This window comes from Phaethon lepturus, unplaced genomic scaffold, assembly GCF_000687285.1.
Source record: "Phaethon lepturus isolate BGI_N335 unplaced genomic scaffold, ASM68728v1 scaffold19421, whole genome shotgun sequence".
NCBI lineage: Eukaryota > Metazoa > Chordata > Aves > Phaethontiformes > Phaethontidae > Phaethon > Phaethon lepturus.
Window position 1 is genome coordinate 5,563 of NW_010515771.1, and position 16,186 is coordinate 21,748.

General features: G+C 40.0%; 1 protein-coding gene across 1 annotated transcript; it reads right to left on the reverse strand.

The window, feature by feature from the left end:
- Nucleotides 1–1,287: 1,287 nt before the first annotated feature.
- BEND6 (BEN domain containing 6) lies at nt 1,288–11,202 on the reverse strand. The gene is made up of 6 exons (XM_010295878.1): nt 11,083–11,202; nt 9,921–10,098; nt 8,225–8,442; nt 6,670–6,862; nt 4,689–4,827; nt 1,288–1,555 (listed from the first exon to the last, which is right to left on the reverse strand). Exons 1-6 carry the CDS (start codon nt 11,200–11,202, stop codon nt 1,288–1,290), a joined length of 1,116 nt encoding a protein of 371 aa, XP_010294180.1.
- Nucleotides 11,203–16,186: the final 4,984 nt, after the last annotated feature.

Below are 16,186 nucleotides of genomic sequence, written 5' to 3' on the forward strand. Positions count from 1 at the left end.
CTCAAATCAAGCTACATTTCTTCAACTTTATGTTGTTTTTGTTTTTTTAATCTTGATTCCTTAGTTGCTTGTTTGCCATATATGAAGTAGATTTAACTATTAGTACTCTCTGTTCTGGGAGGAGTATACTCAAGCACAAAAGCTATAATCCAAGTGTTCTCTCCTTCCCGTGCTACTGGCACACTGTAAACCTGGAACTAGTCAGCAAGGAAAAAAATGTACCTTCCCTCCTCCTCCTCAGGCAATTACAGGGTGTGTGACTGCCAGCTGCTCCCTGGGACATGGGTGTCAGATCTCAAGAGCAACTGCCCAGTTACTGGGATTGTTCTGGTCCCAGTCCCATGAGGAATGCTCTACCTGTCTACCCATTCTCTAAGCAAGAGGTAGCATACCAAAATCAAAACAGAGGGAGATGAGTCTGGGAACTCCGTCCTTTACTAGTCGCTTCCAAGAGACTGTCCTCCATTTCCCAACTGGAGGGATCAGGCATCCTTATCCTATGGACCTGAAAGTGAGAGCTGCCAAAACAGCAGAGTACCAGCAGCAGAAGGCCTGTGAGAGAAGCCACGGCGTCCACAACCAAACAGGCTATCCTGCAGGACTCTTCCCTGAGCTCAGAGAGAACATGGCTTCTTTCATTGCCTTCTCAATTGTCAGAGGTTAAAAATGAGCTGCTGCTTTCCTGCAGACATCTTGAGAGCTGGAGTTTCACTGTGCTAAGAATGTTTTCTTCTTTCCAAGTTAACAGCATCCTTAAATATCTATTTTATTTCTTCTCTGCTCATGTGGCCCTGTGCTTTCTAACCCTGTGCTGGCTATAGTCTTAATTTCAATGGGAAATTTTTCAATTTTCATACCATCTTTTTTGTATTATTATGCAATAGCTTTCTATGATCAGTAAAGCATCAGCTTTTCCATCAGCTGTCTAGTTGAAAGCATGGGGATTAAGGTTCCTCCTACACATTATTTTGGTATTACTTTAAATAATTTTTTTTCTAACTAAGGGGAACTCTACTTATATTCTTCAGAACAAGTTTATAGTTTTTGAATTACTGCATAACATGCATATATTTAATAATATCTTAAAGCAAAAGATATTCATATGCCTTCATTTTTTTTCTAGGCTGTGGGATTTTCATTTGTTTGGGAAAATGATTCTCAGGTTTCTGTTCTGCTTACAGTATTTCTGTCCACTGTTGCTAGGCCCATTTAGATATTATTTCTTTTTTCTTTTATACTACTCCTTAATCTCCATAGAGAATTTGAACTGGTATGAAATACCTTCTATTACTCCTTGTCTGAATTCCTGAGATCCTGTCTCCACCCATGGTTGGGAGAGGGCGCTAGTGAGCTTCTGGTGAGATCAGACTCCACCTTAGAAGACGTGGGTTTGCAACACTCCTGCTGACCTCGTGTGGTGGGAGGTGGAGTCGTCAGACAGCTGTCACTTTGCTGAATTCGTGGATTAGCAGCTGGTGAATCATCATCCTGCTGGTCTTGTGTGCTGGGAGGAACAGCTGAAGAGATGATGCCCTGAGGAGCAGCTGTTGAACCACTGTTGAGACAATTTATAACTAAGCTTGAGACACTGGCATGAAATGTGCAATTACTACTGTTCTTAGTTTCCAAACAGCAGAGTTTGTTTATCAGTTAGTTAACTAGTTTTCTTCCTTGACACATTCCCCTTCTTCTTGTTTCACCTCAGCCTAATAGGTCTGAGATGGTGACTTGTCTGTCTCATTGGATTTGACTCCAAATTCCTTCTCTTGAATCAGAATTGTATTCTGGGAAAGGTGGAGGAGGTGGGCAAGGAAGGAGGAGTAGCAATGGAGGAGAACAAAATTGCAGTATCACCAGTTTTAAAAGTTAGGAACTTGTGTGTTAGTCGTTACTAAAGGTACTGCACAACAGCATTTTTTCTTGACCCCTTTCAGTATTTCATCACTGGAAGTCAAACTGAAGTAGTAACAGTGAGATTATGAGCACTTTTAAATTCTCCTAATTTTCTTACAGAGAAAACTTCATAGAATCATAGAATAGTTTGGGTTGGAAGGGCCTTTAAAGGTCATCTAGCCCAACCTCCCTCCAGTGAGCCGGGACATCTTCAACTAGATCAGGTTGCTCAGAGCCCTGTCCAACCTGACAGTGAATGTTTCCAGGGATGGGGCATCTACCACTGCTCTGGGAAACCTGGGCCAGTGTTTCATCACCCGCATTGGGAAAAAATTTCTTCCTCATATCTAGTCTAAATCTGCCCCCTTTTAGTTTAAAACTATTACACATTGTTCTATCACAACAGGACCTGCTAAAAAGTCTGTCCTCATCTTTCTTCTAAGCCCCCTTGAAGTACTGGAAGGCTGCAATAAGATCTCCCCAGAGCCTTCTCTTCTCCAGGCTGAACAACCTCAACTCTCTCAGCCTTTCTTCAGGGGAGAGGTGTTCCATCCCTCTAATAATTTCTGTGGTCTCCTCTGGACCCACTCCAACAGGTCCATGTCTTTGCTGTGCTGAGAGCTCCAGAGGTGGACGCAGGACTCCAGGTGGGGTGTCACCAGAGCAGAGTAGAGAGGCAGAATCACCTCCCTTAACCTGCTGTCCGCGCTGCTTTGGATGCAGCCCGTGATATGGTTGGCCTTGTGGGCGGCGAGCACACATCACCAGCACATGTCCAGCTTTTTGTCCACCAGTACCCCCATGTCCTCCTCAGCAGGGCTGCTCTCAATCCCTTCATCCCCAGCCTGTATTGACCCAGGTGCAAGACCCTGCACTTGGCCTCTTTGAACCTCATGAGGTTCACATGGGCCCACTTCTTGAGCTTATCCAGGTCCCTCTGGATGGCATCCCATCCCTCAGGCTAACTTGTGTCATCTGAGTTAAAGGAATCACCACTGTTATCTTCATCACTTACATGGTGTGTAAATGCTTCTACAGTGAGGAAAAAAACAACCCAGAATTGTTAACAGCGCTAGCTCAAGGTTCTCCTGTCAAGGCTTCAGGAATACTGTGTCTGTACATGAGAAGACTCAGGAATTAGCAAAATTTGTGGCTTTATCTGATGAAGATAAAGATTTAAAACATAAAATATATAAGATTTAATACTTTCCAAGAAGACAGAGTCTGTGTTTCTGTGCTGTTATTTTTACCACCTGTGTCAAGGACAAGGAAAAATACTACAGTGAATCAATGTACACTGTATGTTACAAATATAGAGGACCTTTGTTTTACGAAGCCTTCACATCTCTAGGAGAAAAGCATTAACATAGTAAACTGTATTTTAGTCTGGCTGGTGCATTTGTTTATTGTTTCCAGATGGGAAAACCTCTGTATGTTGATTCTTCCAACAGATATTATCTGAGTATTTCTCAAGTAGTAATTCATAGACCACTGGTGGTCCATGGAGTACTTCCAGGTGGCTTAGAGAAGAATTTTAGTAGGAAAGCACTGCTACTTTTCAAAGAATTGTGTCGTAATATAGTCAAATATTTTGGGGTGGTTTGTTTTGTCTTGTTTTTTGTTATGAAGTGTCTTACAGTTGCAAATATGGATTTTAAAACATGCATGAGATAACTAAACTAGGAAGTAAAATATTACTTTGGTATGGAAGGCATAAGTAAGGACAAATCTGTTCTCCCTGTCTCACTGATTTTAATCTCTTACCCTGTTCCTGAGGAGAGGCTTGAGAGAGTTGGGACTGTTTAGCCTCAAGAACACCCAAGGGAATCTTACCTATGTGTATTAATATCTGATGGGAGGGTGTAAAGAAGATGGAGCCTCTTTTCAGTGGTGCCCAGTGACAGGAACCAGAGGCAATGGGCACTAACTGAAACACAGAAGGTGCCCTCTGATCATCAGAAACACTTTTTCAGTGTGAGGGTGGCTGAGCACTGGCACAGGTTGCCCTGAGAGGTTGTGGAGTCTCCGTCTTTGGAGAAATTCAACCCAACTGTACATCGCTCTGAGCAACCTGGTCTAGGTTGACCCTGCTTTGAGCAGCAGGGTTTGGACTAGTCAATCTCCAGAGGTCCCTCCCAACCTCAACTACTCTGTGATATGTACATTTGGTATATATGTACTATGTACCATGCAAATAGATGACTTCACCGACTATATGGATGAGTTCACCAATTTTAGATTAGTCTTGTTTGCAGAGCAAGAATGCCCATAATAAGCAAGATGTTATTTAATAAAACCTCTGCCCCAATAATTTAGACTCTTCTGGCAGTAAAAGAATGCTAATTTAGCTCTCCTACAGTCCTTTTATCAGTAGGTACTTTACTATATTTACTTGTGGATTAATTGAGGCACAACAGGTGATATGAAATCGAATGACTGGTCTCTGGAGAGCCTACAGAGAATAAGTAAATAATGCCAAATCTAAAATAGACATATTGATCAAAGTAACTCCATGTGTTTACTTCTGTCTTCTCTTTGTGTAATTTAGTAGCTGTGTGCTGCTTTGTCTAGAAGGAACAACTTTTTTTTCTTTTTTCCCTGCAATGTTAAGCTGGACTGCTTCTATATTATGTACTTTTTGTAATAAAGTTATGAAAATATTTACCTACTTGGCAATGCATATATGAACACAATATCTTCACCGTAATTTTAAGATTGCTTCTAGATTTTGTTACCACAGGATAATACATAGAATTACACATTGCAGGCTCCATTTTTTTTTTTTTTAGACTTACCAAAAGCTATGCTTCTGAAAAGCACCTGAGTTAAGATCTTTGCTTAAAATTGGCTTCTTGGTGCAATTGTTCAGTTTTTGTCCCATCATTCGCCTAATTAAAGCATCATCTGTGTTTGGAAACAATTGTTTTGTGATTCCTGCAAAATAAAGAGATGATAAGTATGAGGCCTCCAAATGAGGGAGACTACAGGTGTTAAAATGCAGTTACTGCATCTTTGATATTTCCAGCTACTTCAGCTTCAGCTCTAGTTACTTCACTGTATTCACTTACTACTTCATTGATTTTGCACATGCCAGCTCTTGCTTTTCTCTGTGCCTTCCATATTGCCGTGCCTGCTCTTGGCAAACTCTGAGGGAACTCCAGGGCCACAAGGGCTTTCTGCAGTGAGTCATCTGTGTTTGCTCATCCTCTCTTCCTTCGTTCTGTTGTTGATCAGAGTCCTATTCCTATCCATGTCAGACCTCATGCCTCTGCATATTGCAATTTCTGTTCCTTAATTTTCATTTGCAGGTGATGTCTCTTGACCTAAAAATTTCACTTCTGTTTCGCCTGGCTAACTTTTTCGAATGCAATACTAACAGGACTCAACATTAGGAACACGATTCCTTCTCCTCTCTTCTCCATCATCTTCCATTCCCTTGATTTCCACTCCCTTTCATCTCATTATGAAGTCTCACAGTTTCCATCTTCTTTAAATAATCTGATCTACTACCTCATTTTCTACAGTCCTAGGTCTCCGAGGCTTCCTTCTTATTTTTCTTTTTCTCTTGTATAATGTTGACCCTTTTCTATTTGAATTCAGGAGTGTTCTCACTTCCCTTAACAGACTTATTTGACTCCTCTATAGCCTTCCCTTTGTCACTGAGTTCTCCGCAGCATGCTGTATTCAGTGTCCTGATTATCTTCTCTGCTTCTCTTTTCAGTTTTGCCTAGACCCTTCCCCAGAATCCACCTTTAGAAAAGTTGCTAGGATCCCTTAGAATCATAGAATGATTTAGGTTGGAAAAGACCATCACGATCATCGTTCTTCTCATCCCATTAAATCTTTTCAATTTTTGTCAGACATCATTCTGAAATTGTCTCACTTTGCCACCTCTAAATAGATTTTCACCATCTTACATTCTCTTTCCTTTTCTCTCTCTTGACTTTGGGCCTTTTTCTCTATCTGGGTTCTTAAAGAAAAGAGGTCTCTGCAACTGATAACTTTTGAAACTGCTGCCCACTTTCAACAAAACTGGACCAAGGTACAGGAACTGGAGCTAAGCTGGGAAGGGAACCAAGACAACTGGGGAAGTCCAAAGGAATGGCAATGGGGGAGGGATTCCAGTACAGGAATTTAGGCTATGTTGTTCAAGTATTAAGCTATAGGTGTGAATCATATAAAAACCAGGCTTCATGTGCTCACCAAATACTGTTTTCTTTAAAGCTGCTACTTCCATATGAAATGATTCTGCTTCCTATGCACCAAACATTTCCTGCCTTAAACCTCAGCATAAAACAAATTTTTTTTACTTCTCTGATCACTATTCCTGTCTTCTATACTTATTGTCTCATTTTGCCTCCAGCACTATTTAAAATGTCAGAATTCATAACATTCACTAACTTCAGAATATAGCACACATAATTTTAAATTTGATCGAAGCCTGTCCTCTCTTTGCCTTCCCTTATCTGTTATCATCATGCTCCAAGTTTGACTGTTGCAGATTAACCTTTCAAAGGCTAAAAAAATTTATAATATCACTGTGCCTGAGTAGCCACTTAAATAAAACCCACAAAATTCACACAATAGAAATACCACTACTTAGCATTTCACTGAGAGTACTTGTAACAGATGGTTTAAAAGAGTATGAAGCCAAAGAAGGAAATATGAAAAAGCACATCACCTGAGTAGACCAGCTGTTACGCATTACAGCCCCTCCCTCAGAGATAGCCCTCTGCCAAGTCAGTGCCACATTGAGTAATGTTAACAAGTCATCACCTATGATTTCCTGAACTTCATTCTGATTCATAGCTGGTTTTGCTGCTTTATCCTTTGAAGAGGAGGACTTTGCACCCGTCAGGCTGTGTGTAGCCATGTATTCATGTGTATAAAGTGCTTGCATCAAGTCATTTATAAACTTTTGAGGTTTGCTCTTGTTACAAAGTGCAATCTGCCACTTTTCAATCTTGAACTGGAAAACAAAATTGGTCATATGCATAACTATTGCAGTTCTGTAGAAATATATAGTATTACCTCTGAAACATCCTTTTAGTTTTCTTTTTTTAAACCACAATGTCAAAAGTAATCTCTGCAAACCATGTGCTTGAGATCAACGCTACACTTGCGCACCATTCAATGTTTGCCACTGTACGTGCAGGTTGACTTTTTTCAGAAGCAAGTGTGGGGAAGACTAAGGATCCCATTCATCCTAGCAAACACTTCACCAAGCGATCCTTATTACTCACTAGTGGAGAGAGGACATGTTCAGACATATTTAAATCCTTCTGCTTGCACTCCATGCAGCCTGGCTGTGGTCCAGTTCTGGCATGGATTCTGTACAGCCTTGGGAGCGTGGCACTATGCCCAAGCTAATATTACTGCCTCTGAGCAGACATGCCCTAAGAACTGTGACATCTGGTTCTGGGCTTTGAGAGTGACTTCTACACACAGCAGTTGTACAGCCTAGAGTATTTGAACTCTCCTAATGAGCAATCTTGAGCTACCTCTATTAAGTAAGGCTAGGTAGCTTAGCAAATTAGGTCTTTTTATTTCTTTGGAGATGTTAGGTTGAATTTTGTGTATTGCAATATTCAGTCAAAACACCATACCTTGATAATTTTTCATAGATTTCTTGGGGTTTAGGACCCCGTGACAACACAGAATGATTTCTACAGACTGGCATGACTCAGTACATAAAAATGTTTATGTAAATTGTGAATGCAGTTTACAATTTATTCTTTTATTTATTCCACTTATTCTTTTGGTTGGGTCTTCATATTTTTCACATACAGCCTCTGTGCCTGAGATTTCTCATTTATGGTCTATTATTATTACAGAGAATAGAGGAACAACTTTACTCAGTATCTATGTATGTATATGTATTCCTACTTAACTGCTGGCCGGTGTCTGGAACAAGAGCAGAAACATACCATTCTCCATTTACTTATTAACAGTTTAAACGGACTGCTGGTATTTTTCTTATATTATCTCTGAAACACTACCACTCCCCTTTGGCATCCAAAGCATCAGGCTGGAAGTTATCCCTGGATCTCAGTATTTTCTTCATGCATCCGCATTCTGCCCTTAGTCACAGATGTGCAAAGCCACCGGAATCAAAGCGAGTTTGAGAATGTACCAGCACGCTGAATTAAATCTAGTGTTTCTCATGGAAAGAGCCTTTTGCACAAAAGGAGCTCATTAGTCACATCATCAACCGAATGATGGTAAAATGACTTTTACTGATGCTAATTTTTTATATTTAATTTACTCTAACAGTAAAGTCTGTACTGTATAAAGTTTTAATTTTTATCCCTGAAATTGCCTTTTAACTGACCTGTTTTTCGGTCTGTTGCTCCTCATCTTCCACATTCAGAGTTATTGGTGAGCTGGAATTACTATGCATAGCTGCATATGAATCTGCTAACGGATTGTTAGATGCTTTCCAAACAGCATGTGAATGCAGACTGGATGTAGATGTTGTCACTCCCCCTTTGAGCAGTGCTTCAGCCATCCCTACCAGTTCCTCAAAATGGGTGACTGCCTGTGGCAACACTGAAATCAAATAGAAAGTGATGGGTAAAAGTAGTTGAAGCTTTCAGACTCTCATTATGTAAGCATGTATTTTTTTTTGTAATTAGATTCCTGTTGTACTGTAAAAGAGTCAAAGTAGTCAGCAAAAATGCTGACTAGTTTTTGTCTATTCTCTCAAAGCTTTTCCTGCCATTCTGCTGTCCCCACCCATGAAGATCTGGCCTGTTTTTAGAATAGGGTAGATCAGTTCTCTACAAGGCTAAGAGGAATCATTAGTTTATGCCCATCATGGCACTAAGCTGCCTATTTCTTTTTTTCTTTTCATTATCTCAAAATCTCCACAAGTCTGTAAAGCTAATGAATATGAGCTAAGTAATGTTATGTCTGATTTTTTTTTGCTTTGAGGAAGTTACATAGACTGCATACACTTTTTTTTTCCTCTTTTTAATCTATAAAGAATATCTTTCAAATGGCCCTTTCTCCAAGTAATATTTATTTTCAAATATAAACTTTTATTGAGTCCGTTAAGAAGAATCAATTCAGCAGAGTGAAAAGGATGCAAGGGATGAAGAATCAGCAAGATACAGAATCACTAACTTATTAGAAAATACTGTTCAAGACTAATACAGGATGTATTAGCTTAAGATGTAAGGCAAATGGACTTAAATGTGTAAGAAAATTTGTTGGACACAAACAAAATGTTTAAAAATAATATTCAGAAAAGTGGGGGTGAATGATTCAAACCAAAATGAATAACATATACAACAGAATCAGGTGGTTAATGAAACTGGTAAGCATTTGCAGAATCATATGACACTAAAAAGAGAGATACTAGGCTGTCTAGGGATGGCATGATGTGGCTGGCAAGAAGTAGCAAATCCTCTTTAAACCTTATTCATTTGCTAATGTTTCGAAATTTTGGATTCAGTCTTGGCTGACCCAGAGTAAGGGACAGCGACAAGCAAGAGGGGCTTCAGAGATGATCCCTAAATGATGAAGGATTCACTTATAAAAGAACAAAATGGTTCATCTCTGGGAAAGGACTAAATTAGTTGTACCTGGAACGAACTCAGATTATCAACAATGAGGAATTACTAAAGTAATTTGAAATGAAATCATTCCTGAATAAAGAAAACTTCAGTAGATCAAGAATAACTGTTAATAAATAAGATTAGTTGGACTGGTCAGTGGAGTGTTTGAGCTTAGCCAATGGTTATACGCAGCATACAGAAAGGTTCTCTTGGGAATGACGGACAGGATTTAGACAGATTTTTCCATTTCAAACTCTATGATTGCATGGCCTCCGTGTAAGACAGTTTTTTCTAAGTGCTGCTGGAATTAAATGTTGCCATGTATCAAAGACTTTGATGCGAATGGTAGGCCTTGATTGTATCAGGTGCTTGAGCATCCATAATTCCCATCCAAATGGCCTCTTATAAATCAAGCTTTTCACGACCTTCAGGCTTTCCTCTTCATCAAAATAATTCCCCTGACTTTACCTTGAAGCATCACCAGGGACTGCCTTAGGCGGCAGTTTTCTCTCATGGTGTCTGTCAGCTTCCTCTTGAGACTTTTTATTTTGGCACACAGTTCTACCTTGGATAGTTGAAATAAAGGCTCTTCATCATCGCTACTACTTTCACTGTACAGAAAGTTGTTTCCTGAGTATGTTTCTTTCTGGAAAAAAAACAAAAAACAAAAACTGCTATCTAGAGCAACAACAACATAGAATTAAAGCATTAAAAGTAACATTAAAATATCTGGCTAAATCAGAATGCTGCCTTTGTACACAGAATGTATAAACAGACTCTGCATTTTAATAATAGCTGTTACTGAACATAAGATATTGCCATTCCTATTAAAATTCAAAATGAAATATCAGGGTCATTCATAACTGTTAGGTACTTCTCCCCCTGTTCTCTGTTCAACAGTTTTCTAAGGCAGAGTCTTCTGGAACTGTTAACTTTACTAAAACAAGAGTCTTGCGCCCCCCTAAACAAATACATTTCAGTTTGCTTTTCCTTAATATATTAAAATTGCTGAAGATCAGATGTTTACCTGTTTGTTAATTAAAGATGTTTCAAGTTGACTCAGGATGTTGGCAGGAGCAGATGCCTGTAATGATTTCTTTCTTTTTATATGCTTCATCATCTCCCCCTGTAAACAAGAGCAAAATAGTGCCTTTGCATCCTACAGAGCCTTTCATTACAGGATCTTGTGGTATACCAGAAACTTTTATTCACTGTGCACTTGACATTCTTCATTAATATTTTTGAAAAATATAACTTTTTGTTAAGATTTATGTTTTCTTTCCCCACATTTTGTCACTGCAGATCTCAGCACAATGCAAAGCTCAGAAAACCTGGTCCCTTCCCTTCCTTAGGCAGTGGTCAGATTTCTGTCTTATGGGAGAAAATATAATGGAGCTACAGAGCGTCTATGTCTTGAATAACACTTCTCTCTTTAAAAAAGCAAAGGACAAAATCCATTGGCCTAACTAATTACTCTGACAGGCTATTGTGCTGAGGTACCATGTGAAGATTGTATTCCTACCTTTGCTATACATGTTTTGTATATTATATTTTGAAGAATCAATAATTACAGTCTATTTCATTCCATTATGGGTCTACCAATATCAGGCACATAAAGACAGAAATTCACCTGTTCTTTATCCAGGTCACTGTCTTCACTCTCTGAGAATATCATTTCTATCCTCTTCCTCTTGCCTTTTCCAAGGACTTGTATTTTTGTAATTTCATCTGCTCGTAATATCTTTTGCATCATTTCCACCAGCTCTTGGGGGTCATCTGAAGTGATGGGGGAAAAAAAGGCCAAAGCACAGAAAATCAGGTAGCACTTTACAACTAGATTAAAATTTTATCTCAGACAAATGCTCTGGAACTGCGCTCACCACTCATGTATACAACTTTCACCAGGTGCTTTTCTGTCTTTCTTTCTCCCACAGGCCAGTTTACTAGCACATGCTCATTTGGTTTCAGAAGTCTTTCTAGTTCATTGTCATCACTGGGAAGGTCCTGTATCCATGAAGTCTCTCCGATTTGCAGTGAATTATCATTTACAAAATCAAACAGTGTGAATTTTTTCATTGTTAAGTGGTTTGCTTGTCACACAGACACCGCCTGCAGGAAGTCATAGGAAAAATAGCTGTTACCATGTCAGGCCACAGGAATGTTACAAAGAATACTTCAAAAAGCCCCAAACAACCCTCCTATTCCTGGACTTTGGTTATTACCTTGTATGAAAATATCCTGGATAAGGAAGTGAAAACTAGCCAAGCAGCATGTTACATGTCCCCTGAAAGATAGGAGATGGTCTGCTCGATACATGTACATTTGACAGTTGCCTCCAAAACTATGCACAGAAAACAGCTTTCACTCACAAGAGCCCTTGCTTCCGTATTACTACCATGCCTTATGTATCTGTCTGTCTGTCTATCTATCTATATCTATCTCCTGTCCAGAATCTTTATTACTACTACATTTGCCCCAATGGAAGTTTTAAGTTCAGCATCTGCCTAAAAAATACAGGTGTGATAACTTTCCCTAGAATGAGGGAAAGTACTGGCTCTACATGCTATTAAGAGGGATGTATGGCTTCCAGGGCTGTATTAATCGTCTCACAGGCAGCAAGATGTACAATTACAGACACAAAAAAACAACCCAGAGCAACCCAGGACAACTGACTGGGTGAGCTATGACACATTCTGGCAGTGGAAAACTTGACGTAGAAAAGGAAGGACAGACTGAGGACTGGAAGAGAGCTGGGCTACTTCACGAAGAACAACAGCTACAAGGAGAAGCCAGACACAAATACATAGCTAAATCATTTTCTCACATAAAAGAATATTTTTAAAGCAAAGGACCATTTCTGGGCTTTTTTAAGCACTGAAGTTCCACACTGGGAGCAGGCAACAAGTCAGGCTTTGTGCTTTATTTTTCTAATTAAGCTGATAACAGGAGTGTGTGAAATGTAACATACAGTATTAAAATCTACTGGAAATGTAACCAGTTTATTTAAGTCCTTCCACTACAGTCAGAGAAGATATTTTCTACTTTAGAATTATTAAATCAGATAAAACCAATAAATAGGAAATCTGATTTTGTCAAATCTTGGTCGTCTTTCCAACAAACGTACGGTTCGACCTGTCAGTTCATTGAAGTGAAATAATTTTAGAGAGCTGCAAACTCATGAATTCCCAGATGTGACAGTGTGATTTGCGATTTACTTGGCCTCAGTCAGTCAGAAGCAAATCTAGTGTCTCATGCAGAGGCTGTCAAAAAGGTAACTCAGAGCTAGGAAAGGAGAATTACGCAGAGCTATTATGTCAAAGTAAGAAAATCTGGCTGCAGTGCTCTAAGAAGCAATGTCAATTCGTTTGCAGAAGCCCGGCTCACTCCTATGCACCAAGTCTGTGCTATGCCTCAAAAGAGCTGGTTTTTCACACGGGGTGAGCTTGTTAATTTGCGAAAGACAGCTGCGCTCTTGTCAACATGTTTACTGATACAATGAGGCATGTGGCGTAAGAAATGGCCATTAAAAAGCGTATTAAATCATGCTTTTATTCAGAATGTGTTGAGCGTGATAGCAGTACGTTTGTTAAGTACCGCCCTGCTGAAGAAAGGAGACTTCACATTAATTTTCTTTAAGGCAAGTTAGAAAGACCAGGAAACGTCCATCCCATGTAAATTCTGGAGAGAAAGCTGCCTGAATGTCGATGCCTAGCATGAATCACCGGAGGCCTCATTCTGCTGCTGATCCATGCCGAGTGGATCCTCACACCACAGAAAGGGATCATTCATCAATTTAAAACAGCCCATGCATGCAATCACACTGACCATCAGTGGTTTTTTTCCGTCTTTTTCAAACTGCTTTTAAGTGTATACCCCAGTCACCTTAACGTTTCTCATCCAGCACAAAGATGTTAACTTCTACCGCCTGATCAACCCAGGACAAAAATCCCCATCCCTGAGTTCTTCGGTTCTCAACTGAAGTACTTTGAGCTTTCCCCTCCTTAGCCCTTGGCAGTTGCGAGGTACTTCATTACCCTCCTAAAAGTCCACATAAGGTCAGCAGAATTGCAGCAAGGCTAGAACTGCCCATGTGCCAAGATTGATAGCTGGTGGATTGACTTCTCTATTTTTTTAAATGTTTCCCTGTAGTAGGCTAACAGTTTGTATGTTGTCTCTCATTTTGTACTGAGGCAAATATTCTCTGAGCCATGGGACATGCTTGCGGTCTGCGCTTGTACAGGGTTAGCGAGCCAGCCCAGGATTTCCAGGGACGCACTGACGACACAGGCGGTTCACAGCACGGAGGGTAAGTGACAATTCCCCATGGTGCTGGGGCTATTCACACACACACTGTGCCAACCGAGCACAGCGGTAGCAAGTCCAGCAGCTTTTGGAAGGTACCAGCCTTGCGTACGTGTTATACAGCTTAATGAAGTCAATGGACACATGGACTTCTGGAGGTTTGGAACCCACGACAGCAGCCGGGTGCCACTGGTAGACTTTGTGAAGCACGTAGCCAGCAAGATCCCTCTGACAGTCTTTACACCAGACAAGCACCTGGATCCACAAAAATCCATCCTGCTACTCAAAGCTAGGGACAATTTCCACCATGGTCATGGCAAGATTCTGAGCTCAGCAATTTGTCTACATTATCTATAAAGCTCTTTTGAGCTGTCAAAATTTTTGTCTGTGGTGGGAGGGTGTACTAGTAAACAGATAAACTGATTTCACCAAGAGTCTTAACAGCTGCCAAGTTAAAATATAAGCTACACAGGATGTTGAGAGAAATAAGGAATGGATTTCACAAATAGTCATGGGAGGAGGGATGGGGCTGATCCATTCCTTTAGCTCCTGGCAGCTTCCCAAGGCTTGTGCTCGATCCTGTTGCTCCTGCAAGGGACCAAGGCAGGAAAGCAGTTGTGGGACAGCAACACAAACTGGCCAGGTCCCTTTTCCTCTGCTGCGGTTCTGCTGGGCATCAGCTCAACTGCTTGCATTACCGATAAAATGATGAAACCATTACGTTGCCAAATAAAAGGAACAGAATGCAATAGCTGATTGTTAGTATTTTTCTGTGATGGAACTATGGCTTCATCTCCTGCAGCAGACATGAATCAAACTATGTCTTTTCACAGAGTTTATTGCGACAATCCATGGGCCCTGAGGATAATACCTAACTGTCTGATGATGTCATCTCTAGCCAGTGATTAAAGGGAGTGGAAAGGTAGAACAAAATGTCTCTAATGAGGAAAAGGAACAGTAAAATACCTCACTTACTGGAAGAGAAGTCCTGCAGTGTTTTCTCACACTGTTCTCCCACTGGAGTCAATGTGAACCTTGTCTGAGTTAGGACTGCTGCAGATGCCTCTTTCTAAAATGATTTATTTGCCAAAACAGATTAAAGGAAAAATATACTGTCTCATCAGGGAAAAAAACCCAAAACATATCTTGGGGAGTGGGATTAATCTTACCAAGCTTTTACTGCCTTAAAAGTGAGAGGTTGTCTAGCCATGTTTGGCTCAGTCACCACAGAGAAGGTGATTCATCTCACCCTAAGACACGCATCTAAAAGAAAGCGGATGACTTACTGTCTGGGAGAGCCTATTTCTCTTTACTGACTATTCAGTGACCATACAGGGGTAGGTATATCTCCTTATAGAAGCTGGCTTGGTCCAACCCATTGCACATTAGCTTTTTCTATTTTGGAAGCCATAGGATAAGGTTCCAATAGACCTTCTGCTGTAGGGAGCCAAGAGGATAGAGTATGAACTCTCTTAAAGTGTATCTGGTTCTCTGTTTTAAATCTTTCTTACACAGTTCTGCAAGTCATCAAGTAAGATTTATGACACTGAGTGCTTTGTTCAGTGGTTTAATTGGAAGATATATAATCGTTCACAGACATTACCCTGTGTGCAGCTACTAACCACAGAGACAGAATTATATGACCTTTGAAAGCCACTTATGTTTTGCAAGTTACTTAATTCTGCTATATTCTCAATTTGAAAACACTAGCTACTGATTTGAGAAGTACTAAAATGAAAATTTATGATTTATCAATGTTCTAAGACACAAATTTGTCTTTACTTTTTCTAAAAGCAGGTAATTTGTAGAAGGGGGAAAAAAAGGGAGCCATTTAATTTTAAAGCGCCGCAGAGGAAACGTTAATTGAATTTTTAATTTTTTACAAACATGTTAACGCCTCACATTCTGCACAGATGCTACAAATTTGCACACAGAATATTGTTACTAAGCAACCCAAAAAGCCAGAACAAAAAAAACCCTAAACCAAAACACAAAAGTCATTTAAAGACATATCTCACCCTTTGACTGACATAGTCTGTTCCATTCAGCTGGAGAGCTGGCAGATGGCACGCTGAGATCATTATTTCTCTTTCAGTAGATGCAGTGTAGAATATTACAAATTTACAACATGGGATTGTAGGCCCACTCAATGGGTCTGACACTGCCGCAGCTTAAAATAGGGCTTTGCCACTGATTTCAGCAAAACAGGAAATTGCACCATAACCATGCAACACAGATCCATAATAAAGCACTAACATTTTATGTTGTCTAGCCTCTAAATTCAGCCTTCAGTAATCCCAGTTTTCCTTGGAAAAAAACCCCACCTTTACTGAGCTAGAAATTAATCTATCTCACTCAAACTATTTATTTCCAGTTCAGCATAATGAGTGGTGGCCACAGATTTGGTTTGTGTTACTTTGACTATAGCATTG

What these genes read in the sequence shown, in the direction of transcription:
- BEND6 (XM_010295878.1), bottom strand. Translation starts at nt 11,202, where the DNA reads ATGCAAAAGATATTACGAGCAGATGAAATTACAAAAATACAAGTCCTT. An exon ending in GTCCCTGGTGATGCTTCAAG is followed by an intron (nt 8,443 to 9,920) that starts GTAAAGTCAGGG and finishes ATTTGATTTCAG; the next exon opens with TGTTGCCACAGGCAGTCACC. An exon ending in TGAAGTTCAGGAAATCATAG is followed by an intron (nt 4,828 to 6,669) that starts GTGATGACTTGT and finishes TTTATTTTGCAG; the next exon opens with GAATCACAAAACAATTGTTT.